General features: G+C 38.0%; 1 protein-coding gene across 3 annotated transcripts in view; it reads left to right on the forward strand.

Annotated features, from left to right (window-relative positions):
• Positions 1–21,147, forward strand: part of rbms3 (RNA binding motif, single stranded interacting protein) — a 433,687-nt gene that overhangs the window by 142,814 nt on the left and 269,726 nt on the right. Inside the window, exon 1 of one of the 3 annotated variants that reach the window (XM_038277018.1) lies at positions 7,868–9,150. The exons of 1 other annotated variant lie outside the window; for it this stretch is intronic. In XM_038277018.1, coding sequence (XP_038132946.1) covers positions 9,076–9,150 — 75 coding nt within the window. In that variant the 5' untranslated portion in view covers positions 7,868–9,075. Of the gene's footprint in view, positions 1–7,867; positions 9,151–21,147 lie in introns of those variants that run through there. One more of the 3 variants, XM_038277017.1, reaches the window with a different exon arrangement.

The following is a 21,147-nucleotide window of genomic DNA, read 5'->3' on the forward strand; positions in this document are numbered from 1 at the left end:
ACTCTACTGTACTTTGATGGAACAGAAACCCACGTTGTTTCAACAAGGGCCTTCGGGTCATCTGGCCCTTTGGGTCCAGTGACATGTCAGGTAAGTTTACAGGCCAAGTAACCACCTTACCTCTCCTGTCTTTGAACCAACCCTTGGAATCTTTGTACTGTCCTATTGGAAAATAACATGACCATGTTAATACAGCATGTCAGAAGAAGGATTCATGGACAACATCACAATGAAAGCTTGACACTCCACATCTTATTAAGACCGTTGAAGTCTTAACCATCTTCGCTACCTATTAGGTACTTTATTGGGTCATCGCATTACCTATCTTCTGCATTGCTTATCAAATGTAAATAGTTGTTTACATTTAAACAAGAGATATTTCAGCTTGTTAGGTCAGAAACAACTGGTGCGGTGTGTTAACGTCGGTATGTTGTGTCCAATGGTGTGACATAATTTAGCGGATCAACCCGGCCAAGGGAGAAAATGGAAGATAATGCGATTAACCTAACGCCCTACAGAGAAAGCTAATTTCAACTGCTTGTATGTGGGATCTCTTTATTTCAGTCATGTTCCAGATTTGACCTATGACCATAGGTTAGGTAAGTGATTTTCATGTCAAAAAAGGATTAAAGAGAGCACATGCAGTTAGTCACATTACAAGTTGACCCTGTTGCTATGTTTATGAGAGAAATACAATAGAGAAGTACAAAAAAAAAAAAAAAAAAACTCCATCTTTAATGGAAGTTGTTAAGGACGGCAGTCCAGTTGATTTTCAAGTTATCCTGTGCACAGACAGACAGACAGACACAAAAATCCCCCACACGCAAACTCCACTAAAAACATAATCTCCCTGGCAGGGGGAATAAAGTGTGGGGTTGCACTAACAAATAATGCAGGTTTGGAGAATAAAAGTACCAGAACTACCATAAACCAGAATAACAAAAGTGGCCATCATGTCTTCCAGCCCAAAAGAGCAATGTCATAGCATTCATTAGTAAGGGCACAAAGTGCCGTTGTTGCTGTTTATAATTCAGTGTTTCTATTGTTGTGGTCCTTTTCCATTGTTTTGTTTTTTCTTTTATGGTATGTTAGATACAACAGAATTGTCTCTGTAAAGTGCCTTGAGATTACATATATTGTGAATTTGCCGCTATAGAAAAGAACTGAATTGACTTGAAAATTGATTTGAACTAATTCTGGTTGATGTCAGGGTAGAACCATTATCCTCTTCTTTGTGCTTTTCTTGTGCTTCTTTGTTCTGAGAGTGTAAAACCCCTGTCACACCTTGACGATTTAGCCAGCGTATGACTGATGTACAAAAAATCTGACAAAAATACTGACATATTTTGGATAAGTTATGTGTACGTTCTGTGTAAGTTATAAGCATGCTGAAGCAAGTTGAAGCTCACTGAAACACACTGGCACACGTTGACATACGGCAAGTATGTGGGATATGTGTAACTTATCAAGAACTTATCTCCAATGCATATCAACATATTTGAGGTGTTCCAGATGACCACTGAATGTTTTTCTAACTTGCAGCTACTGTATAATGGTGTATTGGTAGTGTTTTGGTATAAAAGGGGGTTCACATGATAAACCGTCTGTACTCCACCAGACTTTGTCCCCATTGTGGGGTGAGCAAGAAGGTGAGTGTGATGGATCCTCCCTGCGTTCACGCCCAAGGCCACAACCAACAAACTTCCTAGCAGACATGACGCTGAATCTGCTGCGACTGCCAACCCTCTTTCTTTTTTCTTTCTTTTGTTTCTTTTTACTCATTCTTTTTTTTTGCCATGTATGGGTGCCTGATGCCTCCGGGTGCATTGCTGCCCCCCTCAGGACACTGGATTGTGACATTTCATGGGCATTACGCTGCCTTGTGTTATGCATAAGTTACGCTGTTGTTCGACATAAGTTCTGGACTTGTACTCTATGCATACACAAAATTGAAAAAATACATAGAAAGTTCAACGTATGCCAGCGTTTTAGAAGATTCTGGGACATCAGGCATATGCTGCTAAATCATCAAGGTGTGACAGGGGCTTTATTTTCTTCCTTTCACTGGAAAAAAAAATTGTTTGATCTTTTAAAGAAGAGAAGTTCATCCGAGGTCAGTCCAGGTGTACCCAGGGCAGAAACACAATCAAAACGGGGGTAGAACTTCCAGGTCACACAGCAGGTGAAGGATGTAAGGACTAAGGTGTTAGTGGTCTTGAATATCACCGCTATATTCCACTCAGACCAGCTGTGGGGTGTTAAGGCTACTTCCAGGAAAGCTTTCTATTAATAGAAGGACCAAAACAGAAATAAACATGTTTGTTTTCATGGATATGACTGACTTTCCTCTTCAATTTTCTTTTACCATTTTGATATGTCATTGTATTGACCCGGTCTTCCTGTATACTTGTTGATAAGCTGAAAGCCACAGTGAGGGGAAACTTGGTGTGACCAGCAATCAAGAGGCGGATGTTTAGTTTGGAATGAAGCTTGTGTCCTCAGGCGCAGCACCATGGCACACAATTTGTTTTTGTTTTGCCTAGTGCAATTTTCACAATGAAGGGTTTGAAAGATCCACAAGATGAAGATCCACACCAGTTTCTCCAACTTTTAAAGAAGAGGCGCGTGCAACTGGGGACTTCATTGCTCCTCGTGCTGAAGTGAAATGCCTTCATCAATCAGGAGATCACAATCAAGCCATCACAAGCAATACTAAGAAGTTCACAGTTTGGTGGTGACAGAGAGCACATTGGCTGGGCCTACAATGGGTTCAAGGTAATGTTTATCTGAGGAAGACAAAGGGTAGAAAAAATAAAGGAATCGATTAAAAATAAGCTATGCACTATATTTTTACTTTCTATTATAAAATGTACAAGGAGGTACTAATACCTGCTGTCCAAAGTCAAAGTGGTATGGCATCCTGATCTTCTTACTTGAAGGCAGACTGGGAGAGATGGACAATTGATAGTCATTGCGGGTCTTTTGCAAACAGCATCCGCCTTGCTGTAAACAGCCCTCTCTTTTTAAACAAGCTTAATATGATCCTGTTGCTTCTTGATTGCTGTAGTTTTCTCCTCTCTGGAAAGTCTGTTCTCACTACTAATAATACATTATTTTGTTGGAACTGCCAGCAGAGCTGCGTGGGACCTGCAACTTCTTATCAATGGGAGTAGTGGGATTACAGCGCAATGCACCTCTATATAGCTACGCCATCCTATACACCCCACACACTGTAGAAAGCTCACATATTGATCACACTACAACTCTGGTAAAATGTGTAACATTCTTCATATAACATTATGGGTTTATATATGAACAATGTCAATGTCAGGTGTTCCGGGGTGGCATAAAAAAATTCTCATCTACTCCATATTATGCTTGTTTACACAGGACCACATTTGAATTTTGCCTCTCTACTCTAAGTTCTCAGAAGATTTTCATTTCACATCAAAAAAACAAAAAAACACAACTTTTTAACTAAGACCTCTTTTGATTCTCAAACCTTGGCTTCAGAGGGAAAAATGTGGTTTTGGCTCAGCCTTAGAATACTACAGAATCTCTACATCCTCACCATGGTGCCAATGTCTTGCAACCAATCTGATAAAGGATACATCCTGTTATTATGTAGCTGCCAATTATTAACAGCCATCAGTTAATCGTAGTTCAGCTCTTATTTCTTAGTTATGTTAAAACCACTGTGTAAATAGTTTTTAGTAGTTATTTTTTTCTTTATATGCATTTGAAATAAGCAAAGGTTTTTCTTTCCATTTTCTGTTGAATAGTTGTAATGAATGAATTGTTTTATATAGTTAGAATTGTGTTTTATTTGTGAGCTAAAGATTTTGACTTACCTTAAGTGTGTGAATCATATTTCCTTTAACCTGTCTTTAGCTATAAGGTGAATTGTTTGCCAAATTAGACATTTTTGATTTTGACTTAAAATAAAACTTTACTTTTATTAGGTTAGATTTTCATAATACTTTAAATACTGTAGGTTTAAATCCGTAAATACTACAATCACCATTCCATATCATATCCAAGTAGATATTGAGAATTGCATTTTCCATTCCTTAGCTTTTAAGACAATAGGGAGAGTATAAATAAAGTTTACTTACTTACTTAGTAAAAAAGGAAAGACTTATTTTATTAAAAAAAGCTTTTCAATTAAATTCAAGAGTTAACGAAGTAAAAAAACATCCCCAAAAATATATCTAAGCATATTCATCAAAGAGTCGTGGTAGTGAGCGTAGTAGAATGAGAAAAGGTGTTCTACTGTATACTCTAGTGGTATGAAGTACTCTAGTAAAGTTATTACTTGTTTAATACTTATTTCATTGATTGAACATGCTAAAGTGTTGGCATTTTTATTCAAATATCAAACACCTGATTTTTAGAGAAAATTGTTATTTGTAAGAGATTTTCTATCCTGCCAAAAAGTACATTACTGAATATAAACAGTCTATAGCCGTTGAAGTTATATGTTTAGGTAAATTCCTTTCAAATTGATTATTTTCCAATCCAGGAAATTTATTTTGAATTAACTGAGATCACTTACACATAATATTCTTTTGATGACAATACACCTCTCTGTCAGACTTTTCTGGTGTTGAAATGTGCACATTTTTGATAAGTGAGCTCTGCATAGAGGCCAGTGCAGCCTTCCCAGAGCGGTGGTTGGCTCGTTTTGAACATAATCCGATTGTAGCTCATGCTTTCCTTACTAATGTTGCAGAGGGCAATAGGTTTTTGTAGCAGCAATATTCCACTGAAAAGTTATTGATACAGAAAAGCCAAATCTGTGATTATATTTAATGCTTGTGTTGTGTCCTTGGGCAAGACACTTTACCGTAATTGCCTACAGATGCTGTTTAGAAGGTCCGGTGGCACCTCTACAAGGCAACTTCCAATCTCTCAATGAATACTAGTGCAGCTGTGGCTACAATATAGCTTGCCCCATCTGTGTGTGAATGTATATATGTATAGATAAAAGGCTGAATGAAGTGTAAAGCACTGTAGAATCCTCTTATTTGAAAAAGGGCTACATACTTAAGGTACAGGCGATTTATCATTAACTTTACCAAAGTAAATATTTCAGGTCATGTTTTACATCAACAAATGTTAACAAAGTTGCAGTGACAATGCACTAAAATTTGTTTGTATTCCAAGTGCACTATTTAATAAAATATGTGCTCCACGCAAATAACTCAGCATGATCTGTCACATTTACTGTATCGCAGTGTAACATAAACAAAATTATTAAAATATGACAGGGCTTTAAATTTAAACATGATCAACTAAAGTGTCCACAATGCATCCAAACCAGATTGCCAATTTAATGGTTCTTCAGTGAAGGATGTTCAGACTTCAGAATCTTAAGGAAAAAAAAAAATGGCAAAATCTCCATATACAGCAATCCTTGTATTAATTGTTCATAATTTTTTTCTATGAAAACAGATAATGAAAAAAACAAACATGTTTTAAAGGAAAAAACCCACCAAATCTTAAAAGTAGCCTAAAAATAGTTAAACCTATTTAGATATATTCTTATTGGATAATTATTGTGGTTCTCCTGTCTTTTTCAACCTGCCTCTTGTGTCTCATAAAAGTATTGTTACATCAAAGCCAATAAAATAGTTGTAATCTATAATTGATAAGTTTTTCCATCTGTTTTTATCTCATTTTAGTTAAGTAGAGAAATATCACATTGGAAAGAAACTCTTCTCCATTTTTCTTTTTTGTTTAATGAAGCAAAAAAAGGCTTGTGTTATTGTATTCTTGTATTTTTTTTGTTTAAAAAATAATCAACAAATAATGCACAGATTACAACCTATTTAAAGTCCTGTCCAGGTTCTTAAATAAATAGTGCAACAGGAAGAAGAATAGCTTATGTTGCAGCCCAAATTATTAATCAATTTTGGCTTCCAGTAGAGCAATTAATAAAGTTGGGGTAAAAAAAATCCATAGACTTGTTATCCACTTTTTAATATGAATAGGTAAACTAAATAAAATTATTGGTTGAGAAATTATAAATTATAAAAAGGAACTGTATGAAAGGAATTTCAACTAAGAAAAACAGTAGTTTGGTAGAGAGAAAAGTAGATTATTTCCAATATGGTGTTTGATAGTTCAGAAAAAAAAATCAGACTCACCTTATGAGAAACTGAAAGGTACTCCTGCAGACTTTGATGCCTGCCAGTCAAATAAGTTACCCTAGCCCCTTTTTGGTTGTTGAGTTTTCCTTGGAGAGGATAGTCATGTCCCACATCAAAGACCTCATAGTGGACCAACATCAGTACACCTATAAGACAAGCTGATCTGTTAGCAATCTGTGCAATGGACCACACTGACCTTGCCCACCTAGACAGTAGAAATTCCTACATCCATCTGCCCTTGCTAAATTTCTCCGGCTTTCAACACCATTGTCACATGGTCCATAGTGTTGAAGCTCTCTATTCTTGGACCGAGTCCCATATGCGTTTTTACGGCACTAGTGCCTCGTTTTGTTCGACACTAGGCTGCCAGGAAAGGGAGTAATGAGAGAGGGGGAGAGACATGCAGCAAAAGACCACAAGTCGGATTCGAACCCGTGTCGGCCGCATTGAGGACTAAGGCCTCCGTACATGGGTCTTGCGCGCTAACCACTGCGTCACCTGCAAGCCCCCATATTTGCTAACTTAATAGTAATAATAACAATTTAACTTTATTGATGTCAAATTTGAGAAATTTACCTCTGCATTTACGGCTGCATTTGGGGAGCAGTGGGCTGCCATTGTATGGCACCTGGGGAGCAGTGTGGGTTTATGGGTCTTGCACCCTTCTCAGAGCACAAGCACACTGCTCTCACCACTAGGCCAACACTCCCCAACTTGGTTCTCAACTTCCTGAACAAAAGAACACAGACTGTCAGGATTCACAACACTATTTTCTTGGCTTGCCCCAGGGCTGTGTGCTGAGCTCCCTCCTTTTTAACCTGCTTACATATGACTGCACAGCTAGACATCCTAGTTGTGATATTTTGAAGTTTGCAGACCGTATTGAAGCAGTGGGACCCATCAAACAGTGATTATTTTAAATACAGAAAGGAGGCTGAACACCTAGTACATTGCTGAATAAATAATATCTTCATCTACATGATGAAGACAAAGGAGATGGTGATAGATTTAGAAAGGACAGGGATCCTCTTCATCCCCTGTACCTCAGAGGTGGTCTCTAGCTATAGATACTCGAGGAGCATTAAGATCAAGGACACCAGCTTCAGAAACAGTTTCAAACTTCCAGCTGTTAGACTGCTGTGTGCCATGTGTTGTCACTCAAGGAGGTGCTGTTACAGATTTTCCATAGTCTGCAATGAGTCACAAAAAAAAATGGTCTTAAAATGTGGTGCAACATAGGTTGGCTGAGGTTTCACCTGGAAACAGGCTGGTTTTAAACACAAAACATTTTAAAACCTCTGAAATTGCTATCTAAACTATTGAGTATTGTTTTCATATCTTGAATGTCTACAAAATTGACATTCTCCCTTGTCTTCCTCCATTTGAGCTCTTGAAACTTGTTGTTGCTTTACTTACACATGACACGTCATTTATAAATTTTTATTTTGCTGTTTTGGTCTTACAGTAATTTCTTTTCTTTTTTTTTTTCTTTGAAGTGTTTAAATCATAGATCCTGTCTAAAAGTTTTTCTCCATACTTTTATGGTTTTAATATTAAACTAAGAGTGTTAGAGAAAAGATCAGAGTAAAGAAAGTGTGTTTAATGTGGTAGCTCCTTGTGCAGCCAGTAGGGGGAATCGACTGCTTGCACTGGCGCCAGCCCCTTTGGTCCTTACTCCTCTCCTCCTCTTCCCCGTGTTCTCTCAGGTTGTGGAAACACTGCAGCCCGCTGGTCTGTGTCTGGATCCCTCACTTGCACAGAGCTACTCAAGACCCTCCCACTGGCTGGGCCGGGAAGGAGGAGGCAGTGTGTGCTTTGCTTGTAGCTCCGAACGAGTCCCCTTTACCACCCTGTCGGTGTGGAGGAGAAGGAGAGAGAGAGGCTTGGATACTGAGTGACAGAGAAAGCACACGCGAGAGTCGGGCTGCTTAGATGAGCGAGAGAACCGTGGAAGAATAAAGAGCACGTTTTGTAGAGGCAGAGAACAGGATCGCAGACAAGGGACTTCAGGAGACAATTCCTGTCTATTTTGCAATCACTTGCCTACTAACTGGAACTCTGTGGATTGTCTGACAAGCCAGAGGATTTTTGAATATATGCCTGTGCCACATCTTTTAGAAACTGGGATCTATCTCTTTTATCTGTGCTCTTGCTGGTTCGACTGCTACAGACTGTGATTGCTTTTATGTTGATGTGCTAAGCTTTGGTTTTGTGAGACAAAGTGCATCTGTTGGCAACTGGCACGGACTATATCTTGTTCTGTCAAGCAGGACAGACATCAAATCAGAAGAGAGAGAAAGTGTGTTTGTGTGTGAGCTGGTGTGTGTGTCTGTTTATGTGTAAGAGGAAGGAAAGACAGAAAGCGAGGGGCAGTGAGAGAGTGCAATTAAAGCCAAGCCAAAGGACTGGAACGAAACAGCTTGAATAGAGTAGTGAACCTATACGTCCTCTCCCGTTTTTCCTTACCATTCCTTTCCTCCTCCTCTCCTCCTCCTCTTCCTTCCATTTTCAATATTCTTAGGACTGCCAGAGCTACTGCCACCTGCACCTCCTTGCGTCTCCTCTTTCTTGTTTCTCCTCTACCTCACCGTAACTATCCAGTAGTGTATACACGCTTGATTTAGGCAGTTTTTGAAATATTTCTTGTCCATCTTTGAGTGGACACCTGTCTGGTATCAAGTCTCTGGAACAGCCAGGAAAAAGTCATCAGGAGCTCCCTCATCAGAGGCGGACGTTCTCAGAGCCTCAGTCCGGCACAAAAATCTTGCCTTCTCCCCAGAGAACTATCTTGCAACGCACTGGTGCTGATAGCAAATCCCGGAATTGCAAAGCCCCACTGTCGCTTCCACCACATTTCAAGCGACTTGGCAGCTTCCGCCCCCGTGTCACCATTCCCTGCCTCAGTACTAAGGATTCCAGCTACATGGGCAAGCGATTGGAGCAGCAGCCAATGTACCCTCAGTACACCTACTACTACCCCCACTATCTCCAAACCAAGGTATGAGACTCTTCTGCTGTTCTTTGATACTCGCTGATCGGATGCACTAGTGCACTCCAGTCCAGTCTCCTTCCTACTCTGCCTTATCCCCAAGGACCCCTCCCTCTTCTTTCTTCCTCTTCTAAATTTACCCTCCACATCATCATCTCATCTCTCAACAGAAATGGGATTTGGAGGATAACTGGCCTTGGTTTTGATGGTTTAATGACAGGCACCTCTTGGAGGCTGGATGTCTATGTTAGACTGTAAGCCTGTGTCTGTTTGTGTGTGTAGGTTGTGTGCACACATATCACTGAGTGAACAATCAAGGATAAGAGATCAAGGTTGGATGCTCTAGGCTACTGTTAGTCCAAGCACACAAAGCTTTACTGCTCATGTTGCACTTAGAGGGAACCGAACTTCTAACGAGATTGTTTAAAGTCTTACGTGTTAAATAATATGCATTGTAGACTTAGTAATTTAATCACAACTGCTAAGTGACTATTTTTGAGCCATCACATTAGGCAAATGAAAAAATGAGGATCTGAAAATGAATTTGCTAATGAATTATTTTTAAGCTTGATTTAAGCTACTGTTTAAATCTTCACTGACATTTTTCTCTGGGAACTAATAACAGTATGAAGTTAATCATATAAGAACTTTTTCACTGCGTATGCTTATAAGTCCCTGCTTTTCTTTTGCTTTCGATGGTTTGGTTGTGACATAGAGCAGGCATGGAGTAGGCTGCCCATGTTTGTTCAAGCTGTAGTATGCATCAGTGCCTCTGGGATTGAAGCCCAGGCCTGGGTCCTGATGTCTGCCAGGACACTGGCTGGGCGCACTACCCAGAGATCATCAAGGGATTAAAATGGAAGCCTTTGGGGGATTAATCCATTTGTTTTTCCACCAAAATTCAAAACCCTGTTTTTTCTAAGCAAATCTAAAAAAGACAAGGCAGGTGATGAAAAAAACGCTTTCATACTTCTATGCCATTTTGGCAATAAAAAAAATGATAACTTAAGAAACTTCTTTAATTTATCAGCTTTATCAGAGATAGTTATTGTATGTAAGACATCCCCAGTGTGTTTTCCCAGTCCGAGCCATCTTCTGTAGGTTCAATTGCAAGTCGTCCTCCTACTTTTCTTTGACTCATGTCTGTTCATTAATTGCATGATGAGGAAACTGTATCTCCTTGCTCTAATTTTAAAGACTGATTAAGTCTTTATGTTTTGTTGTCACAAGAATAAAAAATGCATCTGTAATAGCTCACGTCATGCTATCTGCAAACCTAATTTGGTTAACTGTTGAATCTGTTCTCTGCTCTGTAATATTGTGCCAAACTTATGTAATTTTGGGACTTATCGTGTTTCTGGTTTGGCATCACTCCTTTTCCTCCAACACACTGTAAATACAGGTAGGTTGATGGACTACATTAACTGTTGTTTGAAACTTATGGCTACTGGTGAATATATAGTTACATCAAAATAATAAAAGCATTGACCCTATGATTTTGACTGAAGGATTTGTTTTCCAATAGCTGTTTGATGAATCCTTTCAGCACTGTTTGGGTGATGTAAGAAGATGCTTGGGTTTGATTACTATCCCAGACTTGATTCTATGCTCTTTGATCTATTTTTTTGTATCTGCTAAAACTAATTTGTATCAAACATTTTTAAGCTGTGGTCATTGGAAGGAAACGCTTCAACTTCGTGCTTTAAGCACAATAATTTGATACTGATGTTTTCATCCTTTTCATATGAACCATTCAACCTCGAACCGGGAGGACCTTACTGCAGCCCCACCTGGTAGTCCCCTAGCCTTTCCTCTGATTTATAGTTTAATACATTTGTACTGCTGCCATATGGCTCCCCTCGTTTCCCCATCCACCTCTTCCTCACTCCCCCCTCCCTCTTCTCATATCTCAGAGCTGCTCATCTCAGGGGCCTCTCAATCAAGGCATGCCCCTCCATGCACTCCCTCCCTCTAGCTTCTTCCTCTACTCTTACTCTCTGCATCCCCACTCTGTTGCAACAAACCTCCCTTCCCTCCTTCGTCTGTGCTGCAGTTCACTCCCAAGGTCAGCGCAGATCCAATCTTGCCACCGTCAGCATTAGATGTATCCTTGAACAAGCCGCTAAGGTCCCATGTCATGAAAACCACACCTAAAGTGGGCAGCTTGTAACAAGAAAAGCATGCATTTTTGTCCTAGAGTCAAAAACTTATATATGTTTCATAACGATAGACAGTGTGGCCTTGTATTTTAGAATAATTGTAAGGTAAAGGGGTTTAAAAAAAGGTCAGAGCATGGGGCAATGTGGCCAAGAGGACTGCAGAGGATCATGTCATGCTCTCATTAACGATCATTGATAGCCCAATTACAGAGAGGGGAAAGGAGGCTTCGATGTCATTAGGGCTAGGTACCGAACTTCGGTTCTTTTATGGTACCGACCGAAATGCTTCGGTTCTACAGGGTATCGAAACATGCCTCGTCTTTCGGTACCAAGTTTCGGTGATTGGCTGTAACCCTTAACGTGATTGCGTCATCCAGGAAAAATACACAGGTGGTCACGCCTACAGCCAGGGTTCATGTGTTTCTGTTGTGAACTGGTTGTGAGCGTCGCGGAAACCCTTTAAAATGCCCCCCAGGTCAAAAGTGCGGCTTCACTTTATTAAGACTGATGCTAATAGTGCGCAATGCAATACATCGTGCACGGAGACAATTTAAGACCGGAAAGTTGCTCGGTGTTTGACTGCAAGAAGAGCGGACCGCAGCCGGCGCGACCATCCTCCTCTCAGCAGCCCGTGGGCAGAGCAAAGCCAGAGCGGAGTAATGCTGTAATAATGCTGCAATTTCAAACTGGACGCAGCAGGAGAAGCAAAATCACGTCTGCTGCTTCCTTTTTTGATGCTTGTTCCAGCTTCTGACGCGCGGCTGAAGCTGCTTTGCTGCTCTGGCTGCGCGGTGCAAAAGTGGCTCTGATGCGCGTTGGGCGGAGCTACTCTATCCTTTATTTGCCTTGCAGCTATATTTGCTGTGATCAGTGGGAATAAAGTAGTTTTATTATGTTTTTAAGTGGGAAAATCCACCTGAAAACTTAATCACTGCAGTCAGTTCATCCATATCAGCCTTCCAATATTCTTTGTCAGAGCCGCTCAGACCCCCACATACCAGCGGTGCGCTGTCAGTAGGATCCCATTCAACGGGCTTGTTTGTCAGACATGGTAAACTGCTAAGTAAAAAGGTCCTCACAATGTTACAGTGAATATTAGACACTGATTTTTTTTTTTTTTTATGTAAGAGGAAAAATGTAAATGGAAAAATCAGAGCTTAAAATAAAACTCAAGATTTGTACTTTTTTATGTTGTGTAATTTTCTTTTTCTTCGAATTGATATTATAAAACTGGTATCGAAAAAAGTATCGTTCAGGAACCGGTATCGAAGTGAAGGTATCGGTATTGGTACCGGTACCGAAAATTTTTGAACAATACCCAGCCCTAGATGTCATGTTAAATCACTCGATGTAATCACATGGTAGTCACTTCAGCCTTGCTTTTATAATAAATTCATTGAATCTGCAACATTCGTATAACCAAACCCTTTGTAATTATAATACTTTTTTTTATACATTTTTATCATTGTCATTGCTGAATTTTGGATTTGTTTCTTGTATCTTACCTCTCTCTTTACTATTCATTGATCTGTGGACAAAAGACTTTGCTAATATAAAAATATATTACTATTTTGTTGGTCTACTACCAACAAAATAGTTGGTACTACTATTTCGGTAGTAGTACCATTGGAAGTAAGATAATACTACCAATGTCGCAAGATTTTCAGGATTAATAATTTCTCCTTAATCCTATTCAAATTTGGAAACTATAAAGGTTTATCCAAATAGGAAAAACAGTGATGTCTATTCTGGTCCCGTTGTACTCCCTTTGGACTTAAGAACTGTTATATTCCTCTTGACATAGATCAATAAAGTTTCATAACCATTCACCAGAGATTTTCATGATGATACTGCATACTCAATTTGAACAGATGTAACTAATATGGCTGCTGTTAAATGTAGGAACAAACCTATTTGGATTTCTTGAGTTTTAATTACCAGCAATTTGAATCAATTTAAACAAGAATTATTTTTTTTTTAGTTTAGAAAAAGTCTGATTTAAACACCCGTAAAGAGAAAACTTAAAAGAAAGATATGTACATTTCTGCTAAAGAAAAAATTAGAATACTTTTTTTAAATTAAGAGGATGGAATTCTCACATAAAAAATACAGCTGCTTTCCAGATTATTCATAGTGCTGCTAAAATATTATTGCACAATTATTGCTTTGATTTTACTTTGTTTTCCATAAACACGTAGAATGACCAATCTATTAAAATGTGCTACAACCAACCCTTTTTTTTTGTGGCCAATTTGGTTTCATGAAATATGTTATTGTCCTATTAGGTATGATCTTGTAATTTGATGTACGTCCAGCATGTGTCTGTTTGTCCATATTATGATGGGAAAATCACAAAATGAGATGAAACAATAACATTTGGCTTCCTATTGATTAGTGCAGCAGGGCGTAGCATGTGCTTCTCTTTAGCTGAATTATTGATTCCTGAAGGAGGATTTGTGTGTTTGTGTGTATGTGGCTTTTATATGAGGTTATGGCTGCAGGGAACTGGCAGGATGTTGCTTTGATGAAAGGATCCTTTTAAAGTGGGCCTATTTTGTCTATTCTCGGGATAATCAGTGCATAGAGTTATTTGCCAAATTTTCACCTTTATTCAGTCTTTTTCATTGTGGGCCTAATGGCATGGGCGGTTCACAACTTGTCATAAATTCAACTGTAATGATGGGTAATGGATGATCATCCTAAAGATGGAAATTACTGTAAAAATAATTCATGCAAGTCTCAGCATTGCTCCTTCCCCCCATGAGAACAATAATGGCTCAGAGATCAATTATTGTTAATAACGATCGTGTTCAGGGAAGAGTGCAGTTTTTAACAGGATATTTCCCTGTTGGTCTAAATGTGTTGTTTCAAGGCCTTGGCTGTATAAAAATCTAGTCGAATAAGTACCTTTAGTAAAAATATGCCCTAATTCTTATTTATGATGGTAATATAAAATAATCAACAAGTTAAAAGAATAAAATAACAATTGTAAATTATTTTCATTTTAGACAGAAAAGCACTGAACATTCCAACTATGGTTAAAACAATATCACACATTGATAATTACTTTTGTATTTTCATATGAAACATTTATGTATTTTTCAAAGGATACATTTTTATACAAAGGATGGTGTAAGACTCTGTTTTTTAAAATTGGTTTATGTATAGTTCTACTCCTTTGCTACCAAGTTATGAAGGCTTACCAGGTTGCATTTCGATATTTAAAAAATATATTCTGAAGGGATTCCTGAAATTATTGTAGGTAGTATCTTGAATAACTGATTTAAATCCTTTCATTTATAATGCTTTACTGTTACATAAATGTATGTCTGATCCTGCTGTACCTTTTGTGCTGTTACACTGCTGATAAGCAAGACCATTACATGCTTAATGTCAGCCATCAAACACAAAGAGCCCACAAACACACAACCAGCAGCATGGTTGTAATAAGAGAGGAGAGATGCTGTGCTACAGTCGGAACAAAAGCCAAGGGAGGCAGAATGAGATAGACTTAGCAAAGACTAATGTCCATGGCCTTAAGTAAAAAACAAGTCAATGGAGGCCTTTGACAGGATCCATGTTTGTTTCTGCCCCTGGTCTAGGCGCCACTTATGCATCCAATTCTTTCAACATAAAAGGCAATTGGACATTCTATGTGTGTGCTGTATAGTGTGGATCTTATGGGGAGGAAGGAGGGAGTGAGGCGGCTCTTCAAAGCAGGGAAAAGGGTTTGGTTACATTGTTACATGGGTTGATCCATTGTGCTCTAGAGCTAAAAATGAACCCATCCAAATCTTTCTTTAATGCCTCGATAAATTAATGAAAATTCTGAGACAACAAAGAAAAGATAGATGTGATTAACAGTGTGTCAAATATATATATTTTTAGATATTTTATAGTATGACTAATGGAAATGTGTAAAATGTTTTAAATTGCTAATACATTATCAATGAAGTAGCACCTTTTCATTTAATTTAAAATATCTATTTAATAAGGAAATCTTTTTTGTCAAAGTTTTGGTTTCTTTAGAAAAATTACTGGTGGCACAGTCTATTGTTGACCTTACAGTCACTTTATAATTAAAATAAGAAGCTCAAGCTATTTACAAAGTTTATTAGTTTCTTAGGAAAGTGATAGTTTTCTAATTATCTTGGGTAAATATGTAATATGACACAAAGGTCTTTTTATTTTATCCACTTGACTATGACACCTTGCACATTCAAAGTTAAATGTAAATTATCCTCAATGTAATGTGGAAATCTGTAGAAAATATTCACATATAGGGCTCAACAAGTCTCTACTGGCATTAAATTATAAACAGCTTAACTGGTGATTTAGAATACCCACTAAGAAAGAAGCTTTTTAGGTTCTCCCATTACAAAGCTAAACATTTATAGTTTTCTAAATGTTCCTGGGACTTCAAGGTAAGCAATGTATTTTGGTATAAGGAGACTAGTTTGAGTAGATAGATTATTCTATTTTACAGTCGACATCTGCAGATTATCCATGGCATAGATTCAGCTAGGACTCAGTATCATATCTCTGCATCATACAGTTCATCATGCACTTTGATTGCTGGAAAAACCCACGTTTCAAATTACTCATTATAGAGCCCATCCCTACTTCAGTTTGGGAAAGTGTTTTTATTATTTCTAAGACTGAGTAATGCAGCTCATTCCCCCTTTTCCATTTTCTTATATGTTCTGCAACTACCTGTATGAAAACAAATTATTTTACCAACCTTGCTACAAATTAAATCATTGTGTTCTCTCAAACCTGCTTCTCGGATAACACGATATATATTTTTTTCCTTTTCAACCCTCCAATTCAATGGATTGGCGTACGTATGTTTTGATTTCTGTCAAAATGTTACTCATTCCCAACTATGGCAGCTTTATCCAGCTTTAAAATATCAATGTCAGTGGAGCAGAAGATTCATTCATGGACACAAAGAGACGCATTTTGAACACTTCCCATTTGTCAACACAACAGCTCTATCTCCACACCCATACATTAAGATTATGTTTGAATTACTGCTTCTCGTGGCCTGTCATTGAGTAAACCACAGAGACTTGGCCCTATGCATGCTGGCACTTACATCTTATTGGAGCTGTTTAGCCAGGATGCTGTCAATGGAACACTCTTAGAGAAAATCACTACTCACAATTAGCATTTTATCTATTTTCATCAAATATAGCTCTAATTAATTTAGGTGAAACCAACACCATCTACTGTCGCTGTATGCAGAATTTGAACAATTCAGTAAAATCATTTAAAAGAGGAAAAATCTTCATTAGATAAGAACTCTTCATTGAAACCACAAGCACATAATGGGAATGTTTGTCTCCTTGAGTGCAATATATGAGGAAATTTAGGAGTTTGTTTTAAACCTTTGCACAGAACTGTGCACCGAGGAATTAGTCAGATTCATTAGAATATAAACTTGCCACAAACTCCGTCCCTTTTAAACACTAGTGCTAAGAACTGAGGCTTAAATTAGGTAACAAATTCTCCTCGGCTCACTCAAGTGTCCTTGTAAAAGTTACTGAACAAAATACTTTCTCATAGACTTGGAGGTTAATACGAAAAGGGGAAAAAAGCATCCAAGATAAATGTCTAAAGCATAAAATGATGTGCTTGGTGGTGAACTTCTTGCCCAAGGGAATCATGTCTCTGAACTCACCTTCCCTGACCATCTGGAGATAACTCAGGTCTGCGCTGTAACATGAAGGAGCTCATGTCTGTGGGGAGAGATCAGGCTGTGGAATTTCTCCTTAACTTCAAATCCAAAGTTGAGACTCCTCCCTCCTTTATTTAATTACAGTTACTGTCATTGTTTATTTTATTTTTCTTAAGATTTATTTTCAATCTTAAAATTGTATTTAACTAAAAACTTAAAGCAGAACTATTTTAAAAACAATAATGTCTAAATGTATCCCCTCTTCCATTTTTTTTAACTTGAGTTTTTTGTTTATTTAAAAGGTTATTTTACAAAAAAAAGGATTTCACCACTCTGATACAATGAGAAAGACAGGTAAATTCTTTGTTCTATCAAAAACAATTAAATGCAACTACCACGACATACAATTCGGCTACAACTACAACACAAATAAAGTTGAAAAAAGCCTATGATAAAACACTGCTCGATTAGTCCAGTTGCCAAAATATTAAACTCTGAATGTCAAGGTAATTTCTTTGAGGTTCTATACAAAAAGCACTCAAACTCCAACAGCAGTGGATTTTTGTGTATTTAGAGTGTAGAGAAAAAAAAGTGTCATGCTGAGATAACATGAAGGGAAACTGAGAAAGACAGGAAAGATGTTGCTTCAGACTTGGAGCCAGATAAAACGAGACACATAATGTGCCCCTCAAACCAGCCAGTGCCGCAGAACTCTACAAATACACCTGCTTTTTTTCCCTCTCTCTCTTGTTTTTAGTAGCCTTTTCTTTCCATAACTCAGTATCTGCCTGGAGCTGTCTAGCCAGGCCCTCTGTCTCACTCCCTCACCGAACTGGCAAGGGACCTGCCTTGTGTTTTTATGCTCTACTTTATGCCTCCCCTTTTCCTTTTCAAAGCAGCCGGGTACAGTTTCAAAATGTTTGTCGCTTTTCATCTTTGAGTGTTTATTTATCCCCCTCACTTTTGCTCAAACTGCTCTTTTTTTTGCTCTTCTTTTTTGCCAAGACTGCCTTCATCTCTGAGTTCTCTTTCATGTTTTCCATCTTTATAATTACCCTTTCCCATCCTCCATCGCTCTTGCAAGCCTCTTGCTCTACTTCCGGGAGCCCCTGCTGTCCGTTGGGCCTGGTGTCCTGCCATCTGTGCAGTATGCCAAAAGTGGTAACCTCTTTAACAAACACAGCTTTTATCAATATAGAGGATGGATATCATCAGATGTGTCAAATAAATTGTGTTTTTTTGCTCAGACATTTCAGAAAATATTTTTTAAATTGTGCTTACATGAACATTTCTGGCTAGAGGATCAAATAGAGTCATCATGGTGTTTATTTTTTTATATTTCTCACAGGATCATAATTTTACATTTGGGGTCAGCTATAGACAAAAACAACTTTAATAATCTGTCACTCTAAAACGATGTGAAGGCAATAGTAGGTTTCGTTCATTATCCCAACTTGATTTCCAATCACTCTTCTTGGTAGATTTTTTTTTATTACTAATCTGGTCTGTTTTTCTGCACAAATACTGCTTTTGATTACTAACAAAAATCATAGACTTGTTTTGTGTATGGGTTTGTTGTTATCATTCAGGAATCCTATTTTAACATTATTTTAGTTTGGGTCTTTCCTTGTTTAAAACCTCCATGTATTCAAGTTTTATACAGTAGACACTTTCCAGCTTAGAATGTGCTACAAATATGAGGATATTTAAAATCAAAGCAGGGAGCACCAAAACTCAAGCATATCATAAACTGGAATACAGTGAGGTCAAGCCAAGTTAATATTAAGTTGGACTGAAAATAAACACCAAGAAACGAGCACTTTCTCCAAATCTTGAAAGAGTAACTGCCAACATCAAAAACTCAAATAGCTTTGGCAGAAAAAAAAAAAAGTTTGAGCCTCTATAATGGTGATAGCATCCTAATGTATGGTTCTTTAACTTATCAGAGGCGCTAGTGAGTTTTACCACTTGCATCTATCAGTAAAGACAGAGGCTATCTCTAATGTTTTCCTTATCACATACAATTACATCAACTACTACAACTATTGGAAGTGAAATTATAAATCGGTCTTCAAACAGGTCTTTGGTTCCAAATAAAAACCAAAATGATTCCTGAATGAATAATACATTTAAATCTTGATTGTAGTGTATTGAAGATGTATGATTCATTGGTCCTTCCTCCCAAAAACTTTTCAGATACATAGTTTGAATAATTTGAAGCCCGAAGTGACAAGCAGTTAATTAAGAGGCAGATATGTCAGCCTTTGCTTGATATGTGAGTTTTATTTTTTCACTTTTTTGTACTAAATTAAGAAACATTTTTATGCTTTTCATGTGGCTTCATCTTCTTGAGGTAAGTTATAACTCTACTGTAATAGATCATGATTCGAGAAACTCTGACGCAAAGTGGTGTGTGTGCTTATGCTCCAGCTGATGGGAAAGCAGTGGATAAAAAAGGGCAAATGAAGAATCAGGTCAAGACAGCAGAGCAGTAAGGGTGAAGGATGTGAACCTCGTGCTGGATAAGAATGAGGGAGTGGGTAGAGAAATGCACCTCGTGAGGGACGGACAAGCAGTGAGGCAGAGAAGGCTTTTGTTGCTCCTGTGTAACTGTAGCTTTCTGTTTCTGCTGCATCTGCTGCCCTACCTTTGGCATGCTGGTTCACATGCCGATTACTCAGGTTGCTGCTTTAGGTATTGCAAGGGTAAGAGGAGGTTGGGGTGGAAGCTCGGCATGGTAGCATTTACCGAGTCAGACTCGGCCAGGTAATTGCTTTTGCATTTTTAATGAGTGGCTGCTGCGCACACTTTAAGTGAGCAGTGCGCCACAGGATCCCTGCATCACTGCATGATAGTGCAGCACAACGCCCTTCCCACCCTTCAGACTGAGGGTAGACCAAGAAGACACATCTTATCATATATGATTTTACCATACCAGGACTGAAGTGCTTTAAAGTTGTTTATGCCTCCTAAACTTTTTCACATTTTTGTTAAATTAAAAGACAAATCTTCATGTCTTTTGGGGGATTTTATTATAACTATATTAAATAATATCCTGAAATCTGTTGAAAAACTGTGGCACACACACTCATATTAGTATATTTTTCTATGATACTAAGAGTACGACGGATTGCCCTCAGAAGTAACCCTTTTTTGCCAACCAAAGTCCATCTTTGAGTAATTTTTGTAAATACATCTTCAGAGGTTGGTTACAGAAATCAAGTTAACTAAAAGAAGTAACTTAAGCCCAGGAAACAGTTAAGAAAAAGTCGGCAAAAAAAATGTGTAAATGAGTTTTAAAGAAATTACCATTCATCCAAACTGACAAGTCATGACAAGGAAAGAATTAATAAGGAAAGCAGCTTGAGCCCTCTGTACGTTCATGCTTTCCTGAGCAGGTATAGGGTAGCTGGTTAGAGTTAAAACTGGACAGAATATGTCAGAGCTTAAGGAAAACTTTTTGGAGGTTGCAAAAGACACAACACTGGGACTGATGTACACCTTTGGACAGTGACCCTACAACTAGATAGGAGTTTAAAAAAAATTCACCTAAACTAATTACAGTAGAAGTGAAACATCATTAAGAAACTTGAACAGATGTCCACCTCCTACTTCAGCTCTTAGCCTTGTATTGATATAACTACAGTATGTTAAACAATGTACAGAAAATCCAGAGAAGGATCAAATTCTAAATACAACATAATTTGTGTTTGTATTTATAACTGAACAATATCTGTAAAAACTCTAGTATAATAGATGCTGTTTTAGAGCTGTTCTGCATGAAGTCCTGGTCAAACTGCTCCAAATGATTTCTCAAACTGTGAGCTTTTGGTTGGTATTTAGTTCAACAGTCACATGAAACCTTTCTGTCTTGTTTAATAATTTGAAAAACAGAGATCAAATTCTAATCCAAAATTATATAATCTGCCCTGTCATATGTTGCTAGCTAAGAACTGAGCACATTTTCTATTCAGTGGCCAGTCGACATGTTACAGTCATGGCCAGACACATGTTATTTTAAACTGCGATCACGGAATGCTGAGGATTTCTTAATTAGAGTAATCTCAAATATTTATTTCATTTAAGGTTCTTCCATGAATGTGTCTGGGAAAAAAGGAGTGACATTTTTCTCTTCTGCAATCAAACCCAAGAACACTGCCTGCAGAG

Source organism: Cyprinodon tularosa, unplaced genomic scaffold (assembly GCF_016077235.1).
Source record: "Cyprinodon tularosa strain WSP-4 unplaced genomic scaffold, ASM1607723v1 ctg13, whole genome shotgun sequence".
Classification (NCBI taxonomy): Eukaryota; Metazoa; Chordata; class Actinopteri; order Cyprinodontiformes; family Cyprinodontidae; genus Cyprinodon; species Cyprinodon tularosa.